The sequence below is a fragment of the Myotis brandtii genome, unplaced genomic scaffold (genome assembly GCF_000412655.1).
Source record: "Myotis brandtii unplaced genomic scaffold, ASM41265v1 scaffold145, whole genome shotgun sequence".
NCBI classification, from domain to species: domain Eukaryota; kingdom Metazoa; phylum Chordata; class Mammalia; order Chiroptera; family Vespertilionidae; genus Myotis; species Myotis brandtii.
In genome coordinates this window covers 305,186-321,152 of record NW_005355204.1, presented here as the reverse complement: position 1 = coordinate 321,152, position 15,967 = coordinate 305,186, and the positions used below count along the sequence as shown (strand labels likewise).

General features: G+C 42.4%; 1 protein-coding gene across 1 annotated transcript in view; it reads left to right on the top strand.

The window, feature by feature from the left end:
- LMBR1 (limb development membrane protein 1) overlaps positions 1-15,967 on the top strand; it is a gene marked incomplete at its 5' end in the record, with an annotated part of 119,555 nt that overhangs the window by 25,226 nt on the left and 78,362 nt on the right. The window contains one exon of the mRNA XM_014535564.1: positions 13,408-13,511. Coding sequence (XP_014391050.1) covers positions 13,408-13,511 — 104 coding nt within the window. The remainder of the gene's footprint in view (positions 1-13,407; positions 13,512-15,967) is intronic.

Below are 15,967 nucleotides of genomic sequence, written 5' to 3'. Positions count from 1 at the left end.
TATTTATTTATTTATTTATTTATTTATTTAAATATATTTTTATTGATTTCAGAGAGGAAGGGAGAGGGGGAGAGAGAGATAGAAACATCAATAACGAGAGAGAATCATTGATCAGTTGCCTCCTGCATGGCCCCACTGGGGATTGAACTCATAACCTGGGCATGTGCACTTGATCGGAATCAAACCTGGGACCCTTCAGTCCACAGGCTGACACTCTATCCACTGAGCCAAACTGACTAGGGCAAAAAAATCTATACTTTTAGATACTATTTATCTTATGTATAAATATTAAAAGTCAGCCATTAATAAATTTAATGTACCTTTGTTAGTTAAATGTTACCAATAATTTCTATTTACTAATTAAATTTTGGTAGATCCAAACAGTGGAGTGCTTTCTTGGCTGGGATAGATGATGGTGTAGATGAGTATTTATTGATACAGAAAGATGTTGAAAAAGTGTTTTTCTCTGGGTGGTAGGATAATATGATATAAAGTTTTAATTTGGTATTTACATTGAGTAATGTTTCTACAGTGGGCATGTGTTGCTTCTTTGCTATAAGAAAAAAGTTATCTATATATATAAAACCCTAATATGCAAATAGACCAAACGGAGGAACAACCAAACAACTGGTTGCTATAACATGCGCTGACCACCAGGGGGTGCGCGCTGAACATGGCGGGCATTGGCAGCAGGAGGCAGAGCAAGGAATGTGGTGGGCTTCGGCCACAGCGGGATGGTGGAGTAGGTGAGCTGGTTGCTGTCATCGGGATGAGCCTCTGGTGGTTACTGAAAATTCTTTGCTCCTGTGCACCGCAGTGTCGCCCAGTGCTCGCACCTGCTGCTGGCACTGGAGCCGCCGCTTGTACCCATTGATGGCGCATGGTGCCAGCCCCGAACGCTCAGCACCGTCAGTGGGTACGAGTGGCTGCTGCCAGCCCCGATTGCCCCTCAGGGCTTCTCCACCTCCCTCTGCTCCTGAGGGGCAATCAGGGCAGCAGCTGCCACTCGCACCCACTACCGGCGCCGTCCCCACTCACACCCGCTGCTGGCGCTGGCCCCAATCGCTCCATGCAGTCAGCAGGTGCAAGCGGGGCCAGCGCCATCAGTGCGTGGGAGCGGCAGCAGTGGGAGCGGGGCTGCCAGCAGACAGAAGACTGGGGGCCAGGTGTGGGCACAGAGGATGGGCCAAGACCTGCCCCTGTACCCACTGCAGCCTGCAGCCCACAGTTCCTTTCAAGGTGCATGAATTTGTGCACTGGGCCCCTAGTATTAATATAAAAAATTTCACAGATCATTGCTAAAATTGTTCCTTATTTGTTGTTTTCTACGCAAATAAATAGAAGCTATTCTAGTTTTGAAGTTCTCACAATACTGACTCTTCAAACATAAACTTGTCTTTTAAATCTATGCTTTCTTGGTAGAATTTTAAAAATTATCTTAGTCCCTTTTTGACAATCAATGCCACTGAAATATTGGTTTTAACTTAGTTTTGTCATTTTGGAAATTATTGACAATGGCTGAACTCGGATTCATTTTCTTGTTTAAATTTGTTGAGTTTTCCATGTGATGAAGGTGGGAGCTTATGTGCCTCACAGTGTTGTATATATTGTCTTTTGAACTATTCTGTGACTCCAGCAGATGGAGCTAGAAGTTAACGCATCCTGTGGTGATCTGGCATTCTGTCAGGTGTGGTTTAGTTTGGCTTTAAACTAAGTATTTGGGGATTATTAAATAATCTTTGTTTAAATTCAGATACTTCTTTCAGGGATAGGCATTGGCTGTCTTTCAAAAAGGTTGTCATTGATACTGACTTAGACAAACTAAAGGATTCTGAATTTTTAAGATTCTACTACTGTATTGGAGCATGTAATTTTAACTTTGTGAAGTGGGGAAATTTGACTAATATTTCTTTTTATCTTATAAGTTGACATGTAATAAAATAAAGACAGTGGTAGCATGTTATGTTTATTAGCCCTAATTTTTAATTTAGGAATGCTTTATCAAATTATAGGCTATTCTTAGGAACATTATGTGTGTATGTCTGATGTATGTTTGTAAGATGCTGGGAACTTACTAAGTTTTAGATAGTTGTTAAGAATATAATTACTACTTGGGAATGTATGATAGACCTATTATTTTTCTGTATATTAGATGTTCTCACAGTAACTTTAGCTTTCTATATTTTGCGAAATTGATAATTAAGTTAGCATAAGTTAAGTCTAAAACATTCACATTTATTTACTCTTGTTAATAAACTTAATTTGTTGCATTTAATTATTTGGACTTTGAAAAAAGCTTTTTATGTGGATGATTAAGTAGGATAAAACCATCAACTCTCAAATTCTTAATGTTAAGTGAATATTTCTTACAAAAATAAATGCAGTCATGCACAGCTTAACGGCTGGGATATGTTCTGAAAAATGTGTCATTAGGCATTTTTGTTGTTGTGTGAACATCATAGCGGGCATCTGCACAAACCTAGATGGTACAGCCCACTGCACATGGCACAGCACAGTGCTCCTGGCTGTCAGCCTGTGCAGCCCATCACTGTGCAAACGATGTGAGATTGGAGCAGGCCTGAGAGAAATGATGCCATCAGGAGACACGATCAGATAAACACGAGATGTATGAGGCTACCACAGGCTTAACACAGCTACTGTTTTACAGCAGACTTTTTATTTAAATGTCAAAAGAGTGCATCCTAAAATAACATTAAAAGTGTAGTACCGTAGTCCTTTATTATTACCAAGTACTATGCACTGTACGTGATAATATTGCTGCACTGGGATACAACTGGCGGAGAGTAATATGACGCGTTGCGACGTTATGATGGCTACGAGGTCAGTGGGTGGTAGGAGTTTCTCGCTCCGTAACCATGCATGCACTACTGTGTATGTGTGATCACTGACCAGTGCGTTCAGATGTGGGCTGGACGGCACAGGGAGGGTCTAGATCAGTAATGGCGAACCTATGACACGCGTGTCAGAGGTGACATGCGAACTCATTTTTTTTTGGTTGATTTTTCTTTGTTAAATGGCATTTAAATATATAAAATAAATATCAAAAATATAAATCTTTGTTTTACTGTGGTTGCAAATATCAAAAAAAGTTCTATATGTGACACAGCACCAGAGTTAAGTTAGGGTTTTTCAAAATGCTGACACACCGAGCTCAAAAGGTTCGCCATCACTGGTCTAGATCAAGCATATCAAACTCGCAAGCTGGTGGGCCGAATGCCTAGGCTGCGAGTTTGACATCCTTGATCCAGATTATATCCCTTCCGAGATCCAGCAGTCATGTTGAGTCTCTGGAGAAAGAACAGATGGAGGGGAAACAACATTTAAATTCTATAGAATGTATATTTAAAGTTCCACAGGTAAAAGAAGGCACCCAATTTCCCGACAGGCTAAACCAGTTGGTGTTCAGACTGTACTCATCGATGGTCTTTCTCCCTGGTCCAGCGGACACTCTGCTTGTTAACATCCACAGGAGCAGATGTCTTTGTGTCGCTGTTCATAACTGCCTTGTTTTCCATGTGCTGGCTGCTCAGAGGAGGTGCTTTTACTGCTGTGTGAGCTTTTGCCCCAGGCCGAGTTTTATATCTTAACTTTTGACTTCCAGAGAAGAATTTGAATTTGTAGTTTTCATGGCATGAAAGCGGCATGTGTGATCAGAAAGATAACTTCTGGATGCCTGTATATTTATAGATCACTAACAATAAGAAACCTCCTTTTGTGCTATGCATGACAGTTGATTATTTCAAATTGCAAAAACTAAATGAAATCTCCCCACCCCCAGTTATAGAGTAGCGTGGACTCTAAGCAGTCAAGAGTTTGCATTCTTGGTTGCACCTTGTTGGGAACAGTCGTTGGAGCTCCCTGCCATGTGCTAACATGCGACCTCACTCAGGCCGGATTCGAGCTGTGCATCGGGGTGACCGGTGAATTGAGTGGGCGGTGTGCCGAGGGCCCCCAGGCATGCCCAACTCCAGTCAGCTCTGCTGCCCTCTGCCCTGTGACATAGGGATATGGAGAATTTTGAGTTTCACAACTGGGTTTAAATATATGTTTCATGGTTTTTAAGGGTCTTTATGTGCCTTAAAGAAAACAGAATATGTAGAAGAGCAGGAAGAAAAAAAAATCATTGATAATTTTACTATGTTCACATTGTTAATAGTTTGGTGTCTTTCTTTGCATTTTATTTTCTATGCCAGTTTTTGTCATTGTTTTTATATTTGTTAATGTCATGTGCACAGGTTTTTATTGTATACGTTTTTTGGTGTAATTAATGATAACACTTCTTTAGGGAAAGGGTTGGGAGCTAATTTTAGATGTATCTGGCATCACTTTCTTGCCTTGATCTAAATGCTGGTAGGCATTAGAGTTTTTCAGTGTTTTGGCCACTCGCTGTGTTGAGACAGGGCGGGCTGAGACGCTGAAAGTGTTTAACTTGGTGGTGCGTCATTTCTCTGTGTTCTTCACGAGAGCCCAGTGAGTTAGGGTACAGCGTGTTTTATACAGGAGGAGGCAGGGCCCAGGACGGCTGCAAACCAGCTGGTTAGACAGACAGACAGACAATGCCGTCAGGACGGGGAAGGTTGTTCTGTTGTAGGACATATAGTACACAGTACAGACCCACATTAAATGTTTTATGGACATGGGATGTGTTTTAAAAAGGTTTTGGTGTGTTACGGTGTGGGTGTACGTGTGCACACAAATATGAACAAATACAGAAATATAACCATAGGAAACTGTGGGAAAGAGAAACACCCAGACGGAAACTGACAGGAGAAGCTGACCAGGGCTCCCGTGACATAACGCTCCTGAAGGAAGGAGCGTTCAGAAACAGTTTTGAAAAATTAGCAGCAGAAAATTGTCAAGATAGGTGAAACCTATAAGCCCACTGGTCCAAGAAGCTCAGCCAGCCCTCTGTGCCAGAAAGCCTGTGTGCAAGAAACTATGCCAGGCCATGAAATTGGCCAGCACCAGTGACAGAATCTGGAAGCAGAGAAAAGGACATATAAGTGCAGAGAAGTAAGGATAAGAATTGGCATTTTTCTTGTGGGAAAAAAAGCCAGTCCATCCTAAACCTGCCAACCTAAATCCAGTGAGAATGTTTTTCCAAGACAAAGGCAAAATAAAGGCAGTGTCAGAAATACAGAAGCTAGAGATTCATCACCAGCAAACTACTCCAAGAAGCAGTGCTGCCAGTAGCACAGAGGGAGGAGAGAGGAGTCGCTGCCCTGCACCAGCATGCCGTTTGTTGGTGAACATAGAAGTTTTCCTTTGTCATTTGTCTTATTAAAAGAAGATTGGCCCTGACCGGTATGGCTCAGTGGATAGAGCGTCGGCCTGCGGACTGAAGGGTCCTGGGTTCGATTCCAGTCAAGGGCATGTGCCTTGGTTGCAGGCACATCCCCAGTGGGGAGTGTGCAGGAGGCAGCTGATAGATGTTTCTAACTCCCTATCCCTCTCTCTTCCTCTCTGTATAAAATCAATAAAATATATTTTTTTAAAAAAAGAAGATTGACTGTTGAAATAAAAAATAGTAACAGTGTATTGTGAGTTGTATAACATGTACAAGTACCACAGCAGTACAGAGACGGGAAGAAGGAAATGGAAACACACTGGTATAGGTTCTGTGCTGCCCATGAAGTGATACTACGGGAGGCGCAGTGTGTGGAGTTAGAGGTGTGCCCGATAACCCCCAGCCCCTGAAACAGCTCAGCAAGGAGGTACAGTCAGTAAGCAAATAAAGGAAACAAAGTGGAGTCATAGCAAAGAGCTAATACAAAGGAGCACAGAAAAGGAAGGAGAAGGGAAGACAGAACAGTGGATGAATAGAAAACAGAGCAAGCTGATAGCCTTGAACCTGACCACAGCAGTAGTCTGACCACCCCAGTTAGAAGGCAGAGATGGTCAGATTGAATAAATAAGGAAGACACAAGTAGATGCTGCTTACGAGAAACCACTTGAACTAGAAAGACAAATAGGTTAACAACAATAGGAGGAAAAGGTATACCATCCTAATGCTAGCAAAAAGAAAGCCAGAGTAGGTATATTATTAGCAGAAAAGAGTAAGGAATAAAGAAGATAATTTCATAATGGTGAAGGGGTTCATTCATCAAAAGAACATGATAAACATTTATCTACCTAATATTAAATATGTGAAACAAAACTTATAGAAATGAAAGAGTTAACAGTCAACATCACACCTATATTCAGATATATCTATATCCCCTTTTCAATAATAGACAGAACAAGTAGAAAGGAAAACTTAAGGAAATAGAAGACTTGAATAACATTCTTAACCAGCTTGACCTAATTTACATTTATTAGCACTTTCTGCCCAACAGTAGTAGAACACATTCTTTTCAAGTACACTGGGAACATTTATTAAGACAGCCACACCCAATGGCATAAATAAGTCTCCATACTTTAGAAGGATTTAAGTCATACAAGATATGTTCTCTGACAATGCTGAGATCAAATGGAAATCAGTGACAGAACGTATCTGGAAAGTGCCTCAAGTCTTTGGTAACTAATTATCATACTTCCCAATAGGGCATAGGTCAAAGAAGAAGTAAAAAAGGAAATTTCAAAGTACTTTAACTGAATAAAAATGGAAAGAAATCATTTCAAAATGTTTACAGCACTGAAATGCATGGTTTAGAAAAGAAAAAGGCCCAAATTCCTACAGTTTCCACCTTAAGAAACTAGAAAAAGGAGAGCAAGTGAATCCCAAAGGAAGAAGATGGGATATTAAAAAAGATGAGAGGAGAAATCAGTGAAATAGAAAACAGAAAATGTAGAACATAGAAGATCAATATCATTGAAAAGCAAAAATAATAAAAGAGAAAACGCCAGTGATCAATATCAGGAACAAGAGAGGGTGACATCACTACACATCCTACAACTATTACAAGGGTAATTAGTGCATATTATTAACATTATTATTCCAGTAAATCCAACAATTTAGAGAAATGAAAAAATTCCTTGAATGGAAGAATAACTGAATCCCTTTCAGACATTGTGGAAATGCTACAAACATTCTCATAAATAAAACTCTAGGACAAGAGGGCCTCACTGACAGCCCTACCAAATATTTAAGGAAGAAATAATACCAGTTCCACACAGACATTTTCAGGAAATTAAAATTAACCAAAGATCTTATATGCATATATGCATAACCCCTGGATATAGTCAATAGTGGTGAAGGCCTGGAGTGGGGGAAGAGGTCGGGCTAGAAGGGGTCAATGGGGAAAATAAGGGTACATCTGTATTACTTTCAATAATAAAGATAAACTTAAAAAAAGAGAAAAAGAAAATGAGGGGACACTTCCTAACTCATTGAGGCCAGTATTACCCTGATGCCAAAACCAGACAGACATTACATGAAAACTATAGACCAATATCCCTTAGGAACATAGATTCCTAAATTCTAAACAAAACAATAGCAAGTCAAATATAACAATATTTAAAAAGGAGACTAGATCATAACTTCTGAAAAAATCACTGAATGTAATTTATCATATTCCATACTAAAGAAGACATATGCTCATCACTGTTTATGTAGAAAAATCATCTGACAAAATTCAGCGTTCATTCCTGATAAAATCTCTCAGCCAACTGGGCATGAAAGGGGATTTCCTTATTCTAATAAAGAGCTTCTAGGAAAACCTTACAGATAACATCATACTTAATAGTGAAAGACTGAAGGCTTTTCCCCTGAGATCAGAGTGAGGATGTCCCTCTCACCACTACTACCCAACATCATTCTGGTGAGTTTTAAAAAGTAAAGAACATTCAGGCTAGAAAGGAAAAAGGAAAACTATTAACAGTTGATATGATTGTCTATATAGAAATTCTGATGGGATTTATTTTTAAAAAGCTATTAGAACCAATAATTTTGCAAGGTTGCAGGATACAATTTTAGTATACAAAACTCAATTGCATTTATGTATGCTAGCAATGAAAAATTGGAAGTTGACTTAAAAACCAATGCCAGTTAAGTACAATGGCATAAAAAATACGAAATAGCTTAGGGGTGTGTGGACTGCATGCTATAAACTGTGAACACCACTGAGAAATATTAAAGAGCATCACACTAAATGGAGAGATAAACTGTGTTCATGGGTTAGAGGAGAGTACACTTCCAATGTCTGTCCTCCCCAGATTGATCTGTGGATTCAACGCAATCCTACTCAAAATCTCAGCAGATCTTTTTTTGTAGAAATTGACAAGCTGATCTAAGATTCATAAGGGAATTCAAAGAACTTAGAATTGACAAAACAACTGGAGGTCTTAGTACTTGACTCAAAGACTCTTTTAAAGCCGCAGTAATTGAGACCATGTGGTATCAGCATAAAGATAGACAAATAGCTGGGCTCAGTCGAATATAGAGTCCAGGAAAGTATCCACACATACATTGTCAATTCACTTTCAACAAAGGTGCAAGCTGATTTGGTGGAAAAGGGGTATTTGCCACAAATGGTGTCAGAACAACTGGATATTCATGCACAAAAATGATGAACTTCAATCCATACCGGATCATCTACAAAATGCAGCTCAAGAGGATTATAGACCTGAATGTAAATCCTAAAGCTGGAGTCCATGTAGGGGACCTTAGGAGGAAGCCTGTGGCACTGGACCAGGCCATAGTTTTTTTGGGTGGAAATTACTGTATTTTTCCATGTATAAGATGCTATCTTTTTTCTGAAATCGTTAGACTGAAAATCAAGGGGCATCTTATACACAGAACTCAGCTGAGGAGGGAGCCATGAGGGTGCACAGCTGCCCATACCTTGTCAAACAGGCCTTGTCCAATCATGAGCCTTATTGTTAACTGACGTCAGCTGATGCTGTAATTGGAGGTGGGGAGTGCAACAGGGACCTGAGCGTTCTGAGCCCATAAAGATGTCAGAAATAAAAAGGTAAAAACCGGTAAGCGACCGTCTTACTCTGCAGAATTCAAACTGAATGTGATCAGCTGTGCAAAGAGCATGGCCATAGAGCTGCAGAGAGACAGTTTGGTCCTCCCACTGAGTGTATGATCAGACCGTGGAGAAAACAGGAAGAACAGCTCCTTAAGATGCCCAAAAGGAAGAAGGCCTTAAGAGGAAAACCAGCAAAATGTTTAAAATATTGATTTCTTAATTTTGGGTTGGAAAAGTGGAGGGCATCTAATGAATGGGGGTGTCTTATACATGGAAAAATATGGTACCCGTTAAAGCAAAAAAGAGAATTGATAAACTGGACTTTATAAAGATGAAGAAATTTTGTTCTTTGAAAGATACTGTTAAGAGGATAGAAAGACAATGCACAGTCTGGCAGAAAATGCCTGTGGCTCACTTCCCTGACCCAGGACTTGTGTTCAGAGCAGATAAAGAAATTGCCACACTCGTGACAGGTGAACAGACAACCCAGGGAACAGCGGGCAGCAGATTCGAAGAGACGTCACCAAAGACTATAAGCATGTGGCTAGCAAGTTTATGAAGAGATGCCCACAGCCTTACTTATTAGGGAGATGCCAGTCGACGCAATAATGAGCTGCCACTGTACCCTTACTGGAATGGACAGAGAGTTTTGGCAAAATGCAAGTGAAATTTGAACTCTGCTGCTGGGAATGTAAAATTATATAACCACTTTGGAAAACTTTTCAGCAGTTTCTTAAAATGTTAAACATCCACCTGCTATACAATCCAGCCACTTTCTGCTCACATATTTACCCCAAAGAAATGAAAGCATATGTCCATATAGAGGCCTGGACAAAGAGTCTGCAGCGGCTTTCGTGGTAAGCGCCACACATTGGCAACGACCAGGTGAATGGTGCAGTGTGAGAGCTGGATTCCACGGATTCCGATGGAGGGGCCAACGACTGATCCATGTCACAGTGTTGGAAAAGCTCCGGAAGCTGTGCGAGGCGACAGAAGCCAGACAAGACTATATTACACACACTGTGAATATAAAATTCTAAATGTGCTGTCTTTCTGAACTTAGTGCGGATGTGGTGGCTGCCGGGAGGAGGGCTGGGAGTGTCGGGCGCTGTGATGATAAAGTGGGTGGAGGAAACGGGTGTGTGCTCATTATCTTGATTACAGTGGTGCTGTCACTGGTGAGTCCTTAGGTCAGAACTGATGAAATTTTACACCTTCAGTATGCAGTTTATGTCAGTTATCACTCGGTGAATCGGTTAAAATGAATATTTTAAATTTTTATCTGTGTTGTGATTCCCTTCATTGTGCATTGACAATGGAGAATTATTCTCAATCTACTTCCTTAGTTGGCCTGTGAGCTTTTACTGAGGGTGTTTCCTGGTTAACATTGGTGCTACAGAATGTCATGCGTGTTCTGCCACGCAGGATGGGATCCTGGCCCTGGAGCCAGCGCGGGGTGGGGGGTGAGGGTGAGGGGGCGGCACGGTGCCGCCCCGCTGGGAGCCTGGCTCTGGGGAGCTGCGCTGTAGCGTGCAGGCACCTGTGAAGAAGATGAGGGTGTGGGAATGGGTGCTGATATTGCTAAAATGGGGCAGCACCTTGGGAAGAGTGGCTGCCGTTTCCCGCTGTGGGCAAAGGTGTGTTTCTGAGCTGGAAGGCCGTCTGTACACTAGAGGGCTTACCTTATCAGGAAGAGTTTGGTGTGGTGCCCAAAGCATCCAGAACATGCCTGAGATGCTAGGGACTTAACAAGAGATAGAATACACGAACTTTTATCTCTTCAGCACTAATGATTGAAAACCGCAGTTTCTCTGTTTTCCACCAGACCTAACCAAAGCAACATACAGCAGTCACGGTTTTCCACCAAAAGAATATAATGTGCTATGAATCGTCTAGATCAGTGGTCGGCAAACTGCGGCTCGCGAGCCACATGCAGCTCTTTGGCCCCTTGAGTGTGGCCACGAAGTTTCAATCGAACTGGAAGTAACTTACTTGGAAACCCTATGGAGGGAGGTCAAGTGCTGTTGAGCAAAGTAGAGGCCAAAGACCATGCACTGAAGTTTGTGAGCTTGACCTGGAGGGCACAGCTCTGATTGAGGCCCATCAGCTCGTAGGCACATGTGTGTAGATGGTGCCCATCCCCAGCATCTCTTGGGGGAGGGGAGAGATTATTGTTGGACATGTGCAAACTGCTGGTGACAAAAAGCAAGAGCTGATACTCCTGGCAGGAAGGGAGTAGGGAAGTCATCCCGCCTGTTAGCACCTCTGGGGCTGGGGCTGTTACAGAAGCAGAAAGTCACGCAGTGCTTTTGTGTGTGCCAGGTGTGCTGCTTGTCCTACGTGCATTGTTTCACTTAGTTCTCACCACCACCTGTAGGCAGGGTCCTCGCCTCGCTTTCTAGAGAAGAGCCTGTGACTCAGCAGGTCTGGCACATGGACATGCTGATGCGGCTGGAACCCAGGTGTCTGACACTCCAGGTGGGGCATTGAGCCACTGTCCTGTGAGCCCTTCCAGTTATTAATGCAATAACACAATTGACTGTGATGATAACCCCTTTGAATGAAGAAAAGGGTGAAGGTGTTGAAAGTCTGGAAAGTAGAAAAGTACTTTAGAACAATTTTTATTTTAAAAAGTTCAAATTAAAGTTTTTCCACTGAAAGATGTTTCCCCCTAAAATCTGTGAAACATTTTAGTTCCTGCTAAGCTAAGTAAGTTGTCAATTTCATTAAATTTGCCTACATTTTTGAATAAGAAACTGTAAGTTGAATTTTTAAATTCTGCCCCCTTCCCTACTGAAGGTCAGTCTCTCTATCTAGATCAGCGGTCGCCAGCCTTTCGGACCTCGCGGACCACCTGCTGGCGACAGCTGCTCTAGAAGCTCCACAGGACACACTGGCTCTTTCTGTTTGTATCCCATGCTGTTCCGATGGGGCTGGGCGGTGAGGGCTCACGGATGTTAATTTGTAACCACCACCTTGGTCCCCTGAGAGCTCACGTGCAGTGTCTGGTGCCTGGATTGACAGCTGCAACCTCATAGGTTTGTGTTCTGCTCTCTAGTGGCTGTGTCCCCAGATCCCGGCGTCCGCGCCTTGGAAATCCAGGCGGGAAGAAAGCAGGTGCCCGCTTCAAACGCACGAAATTCTAATCGTAGCATAATTTTTATCTTTGACTTTGGATTTTGTAAATTTTATAAAGATTATAGCCATAATTTTGAAAATCAGTTTTAAATTTCAGTGTTTTACCTTTTTTAAAATTTTATTTTATTACCAGAGACCCGATGCAGGAAATTCAATTCATACAAGGGGCTTGGCCCTTGTAGCCGCAGCGGCTGCCTCAGCCCTTGTAGCCCAGGCTTGGTCCAGAAGGTCGTCCAGAAGGACGTCCAGGCTAATTAGCATGTTACGCTTTTATTATTATAGATTTATTTCAGAGGGGACGGGAGAGGGAGCCGGGGGGGGGGAAGAGAGAGAGAAACATCAATGATGAGAGAGAATCATTGATCAGCTGCCTCCTGAATGCCTCCTACTAGGGATCGAGCCTGCAACCTGGGCATGTGTGCTTGACCAGAATTGAACCCAGGACCCTTCAGTCTGCAGGCTGATGCTCTATCCACTGAACCACACCAGCTGGGGCTCAGTTTTTTACTTTTAAAAAGTAGGAGGTGTTGGGCCAAGTTCTGTCCCAAGGACACACCTAAAGTTCTTTTTTTCCAAATTTGTTCTTAGTTGCTTTTTACAGTGGTTTTCTAAAAGAGTGTGGTATATGTGAGAAAGGGAAAAGGGTATATAAGCTTCCCTTCTCTTTCCCACTTGTAATTGCTTACTAAAACGTCTGTGGTGTGGTGTTTTTTAAAAATCCCAGGAGCTGGCGCTGCCACAGGCTGGCTGTGCACCTCGGCCGGTCTGGTGACCTGCCTCCACCGCTGTCGTGTTGGGCGGCTGCTGGGACGAGTAAATGAGTCCGCATCATATCTGTAAATCACTTAGAATAGTGCTTGGCACATAAAGGCTCAATAAATGCTAATTATTACTTTTAGGGTTTTTATGAGGCTTAAATTAAATGAGATTATGCATGTAAAATGTTTAGTAGAGTATCTGGAATTTATTAAGTGCTCAATAAATGCTAGTGGCTCTAATGTAAATATTCAGGTGCCAATATGTCTAAAGAAGCTATGTCTGTGGGTCTCTGCACATGTCATATCTGTAGTGACTATTTCAGGGTGTGAGGAAAAATTCATTCCTATCTTGGCTTTACCAGTAGGTACATGTTACAAAGTTGCACACAATTTAAATAGGTAATTACTTTCTGATTTCTAAGGTTAGGTCATTTGTTAGGCCACTCTCTTCAAGTTTATGTTTATTTTACTGTTAGAAAGCACAGCGCTCTAATGCCACAGTTTAGCGTGGTCATTTCTCCGCCGAGCGTGTCGTGTCCGTACCTGACCTGGCTGTCTTCTGTGTTGCCCTCTAGGTCTGTGGAACCTCGCTTCTCTCTTCTCCAACCTTTGTTTGTTTGTCTTGATGCCCTTTGCCTTCTTCTTCCTGGAATCAGAAGGTTTTGCTGGCCTGAAAAAGGTGAGTGGCCCGTGTTTTGGAATTAAATTAGTTACATGGAGAAGTAAATACCATTCATGTTGAACTATAAAAAGTTGGCTTAAACAGCCATTTGACGGGAATGTAATAAGTTTAATTAATAACAACACCTTGTTACTATTACTATTAAGAGTATCTTAGTAACATTGCTTATGAACTGACTGTGAGTCCACAGGGACCAGGGCGTCTTTGACCTTTGAGTGCTCCTGGGGGTGTGCTGCCTGGCGGAGTGTGCCATGTGGAATGGGACACCCAGCGCAGTAGCTGTTACTCTCTCTTAGGCTCTCTCCTCTCCTTTGGTTTAAAGCATGGAACAAAATTCTAGAAGCTTAGAATGTATCTTGATGTAAGTTATTTCATGTCCAGTGTTTTCAGGATTGTAGCCTGTTAGAGCATTAGACATGCTCCATTAGACAATCAGATTCCCAAGGTGCTGCAAGCTACTCCTGTGAGTGGGTAGGAGGTAGAAGTGGACCAATGGGAGACTTCGCAAGAGCATCTCAATTAGTCAGACTTTCTAAGTGGTAAGGACTTCATCCATCCTTGAATATGGCATTTTAAAATGAAAGGAATATTTTTTACTTATAGTCTGTGGAGCTCTTTGCTATAATTTTTGGAATATAATGCAAAGATTTAAGTAGCTAGTACTTTTTGGGTGACTTTTAAACTTGACAAAATGAGCTTGTGTTACAGTTTATTTATAGCACAGTATGCCTTTTCATTTTTAGTCTATTCATGCAACATATGGGGGAAAGTATGCTGTGTACCTTGTTGAACAGTACTGCAATGTCATGTAAATAAAGTTGGCTTGGGAGATTGTAAACTGTGTACTTTTTGTTTCACGTCACCTTTTGTGGGTTCTTAGGAATGAGATTGTTTAGCCAGTGTTTGACGACTCTGTTGTACACCTGAAGTTCAGCACGTTTTGGGCCTGCTCACCAGAGGGTGAGGTGAAAGTGTGTCGGTGGGCCTGCCTCTCTGGTTTCCAGACCTGGTTCATAGGTCAACGCTTAGTCGCTGAGCCACACTGGCCGGACATCACTGGCTTTTATTTATTGGAGTTGTTTTTTATTGTGATGCGTTTAAATTACCTAAGTCATCTATATAATGTGAAAAATTACATAGTTTAAAAAGCTCTTTGTTGTAATTTCTTGAAGAAATTATAGGAAGTGTTGCTGAAAGGGATTTCGTTCAAACCCTCCTTTTATAAGGAGACATCTGAGGCCCAGCGATATTAAATGTTATTAAATTGTCCATGAAGCTCATATGTGCAGGCGCAGAACTAGTACTAAACCCAGGGGTTGCTGCTGAGCTTCTGAAGTGTTTGTGTTGTTTGCAGCCAGCACTGCAGGGAGCACAGTGAGGGCCATCAGGTGGGAGCCGGCCAGGGACAGTGGGATGGGGAGGAGAGGCCAGTGGGTTGGGGAAGGAGAGGCCGGATGGATGGCGGAGGTCGGTAGGGGGTCGCCTCGGGGCAGGTGCTGTGGGTGCAAGGACTGGAGCAGAGCGTGCTCCTGGACCATCCCTGGTAGTCTAGAACGGCTTGTAAACTACAGCATTCAGGAGGGCCGGAAGAATGAGCATCGAGAAGAAATGAGGTACTTGAGAAACCAATTCCGTAGAATTTGGGAGCCTTTGATTAATATTCATTCATCTGACAGTTTTACTAAGCATGTACTAGGTAGTAATTATCCTGCTATTATAGGAGCTTGCCAGGGACAGAAATGGAAAGAAAGGCTCCTGACTGGAAGGGTGTCGAGGGAAGTCAGGCAGGTGAGTAGCCTGCGGGGTGGTGGACTGTAGACTGCAGCTGCTGCGGAGGTGCAGAGGAGCGCAGGTCCTGGTTCTGCGAGCCCTGAGAGCCCCGGGAGGTACAGAGGCCGCCTGCTCTGGAGCTGGGACCCACCCGCAAAGCAGGAGGAGTAGGCGGAGCAGGAGGAGTAGGCGGGTGATGGCCTAGTCCAATGGTTCTCAACCTTCCTAATGCCGTGACCCTTTAATACAGTTCCTCATGTTGTGGTGACCCCCAACCAAAATTTATTTTCATTGCTACTTCATAACTGTAATTTTGCTACTGTTATGAATCGTAATGTAAATATCTGATATGCAGGATTTATTGTCATTGTTAAAAATTGAACATGCCCTAGCCAGTTTGGCTCATGGGTAGAGCGTCGACCTGGGGACTGAAGGGTCCCAGGTTCGATTCTGGTCAAGGGCATGTACCTTGGTTGCGGGCACATCCCCAGTGGGGAGTGTGCAGGAGGCAGCTGATTGATGCTTCTCTTTCATCGATGTTTCTAACTCTCTATCCCTCTCCCTTCCTCTCTGTAAAAAATCAATAAAATATATATTTAAAAAAATTGAACATAATTAAAGCATAGTGATTAATCACAAAAACAATATGTAATTATATATGTGTTTTCCGATGGTCTTAGACA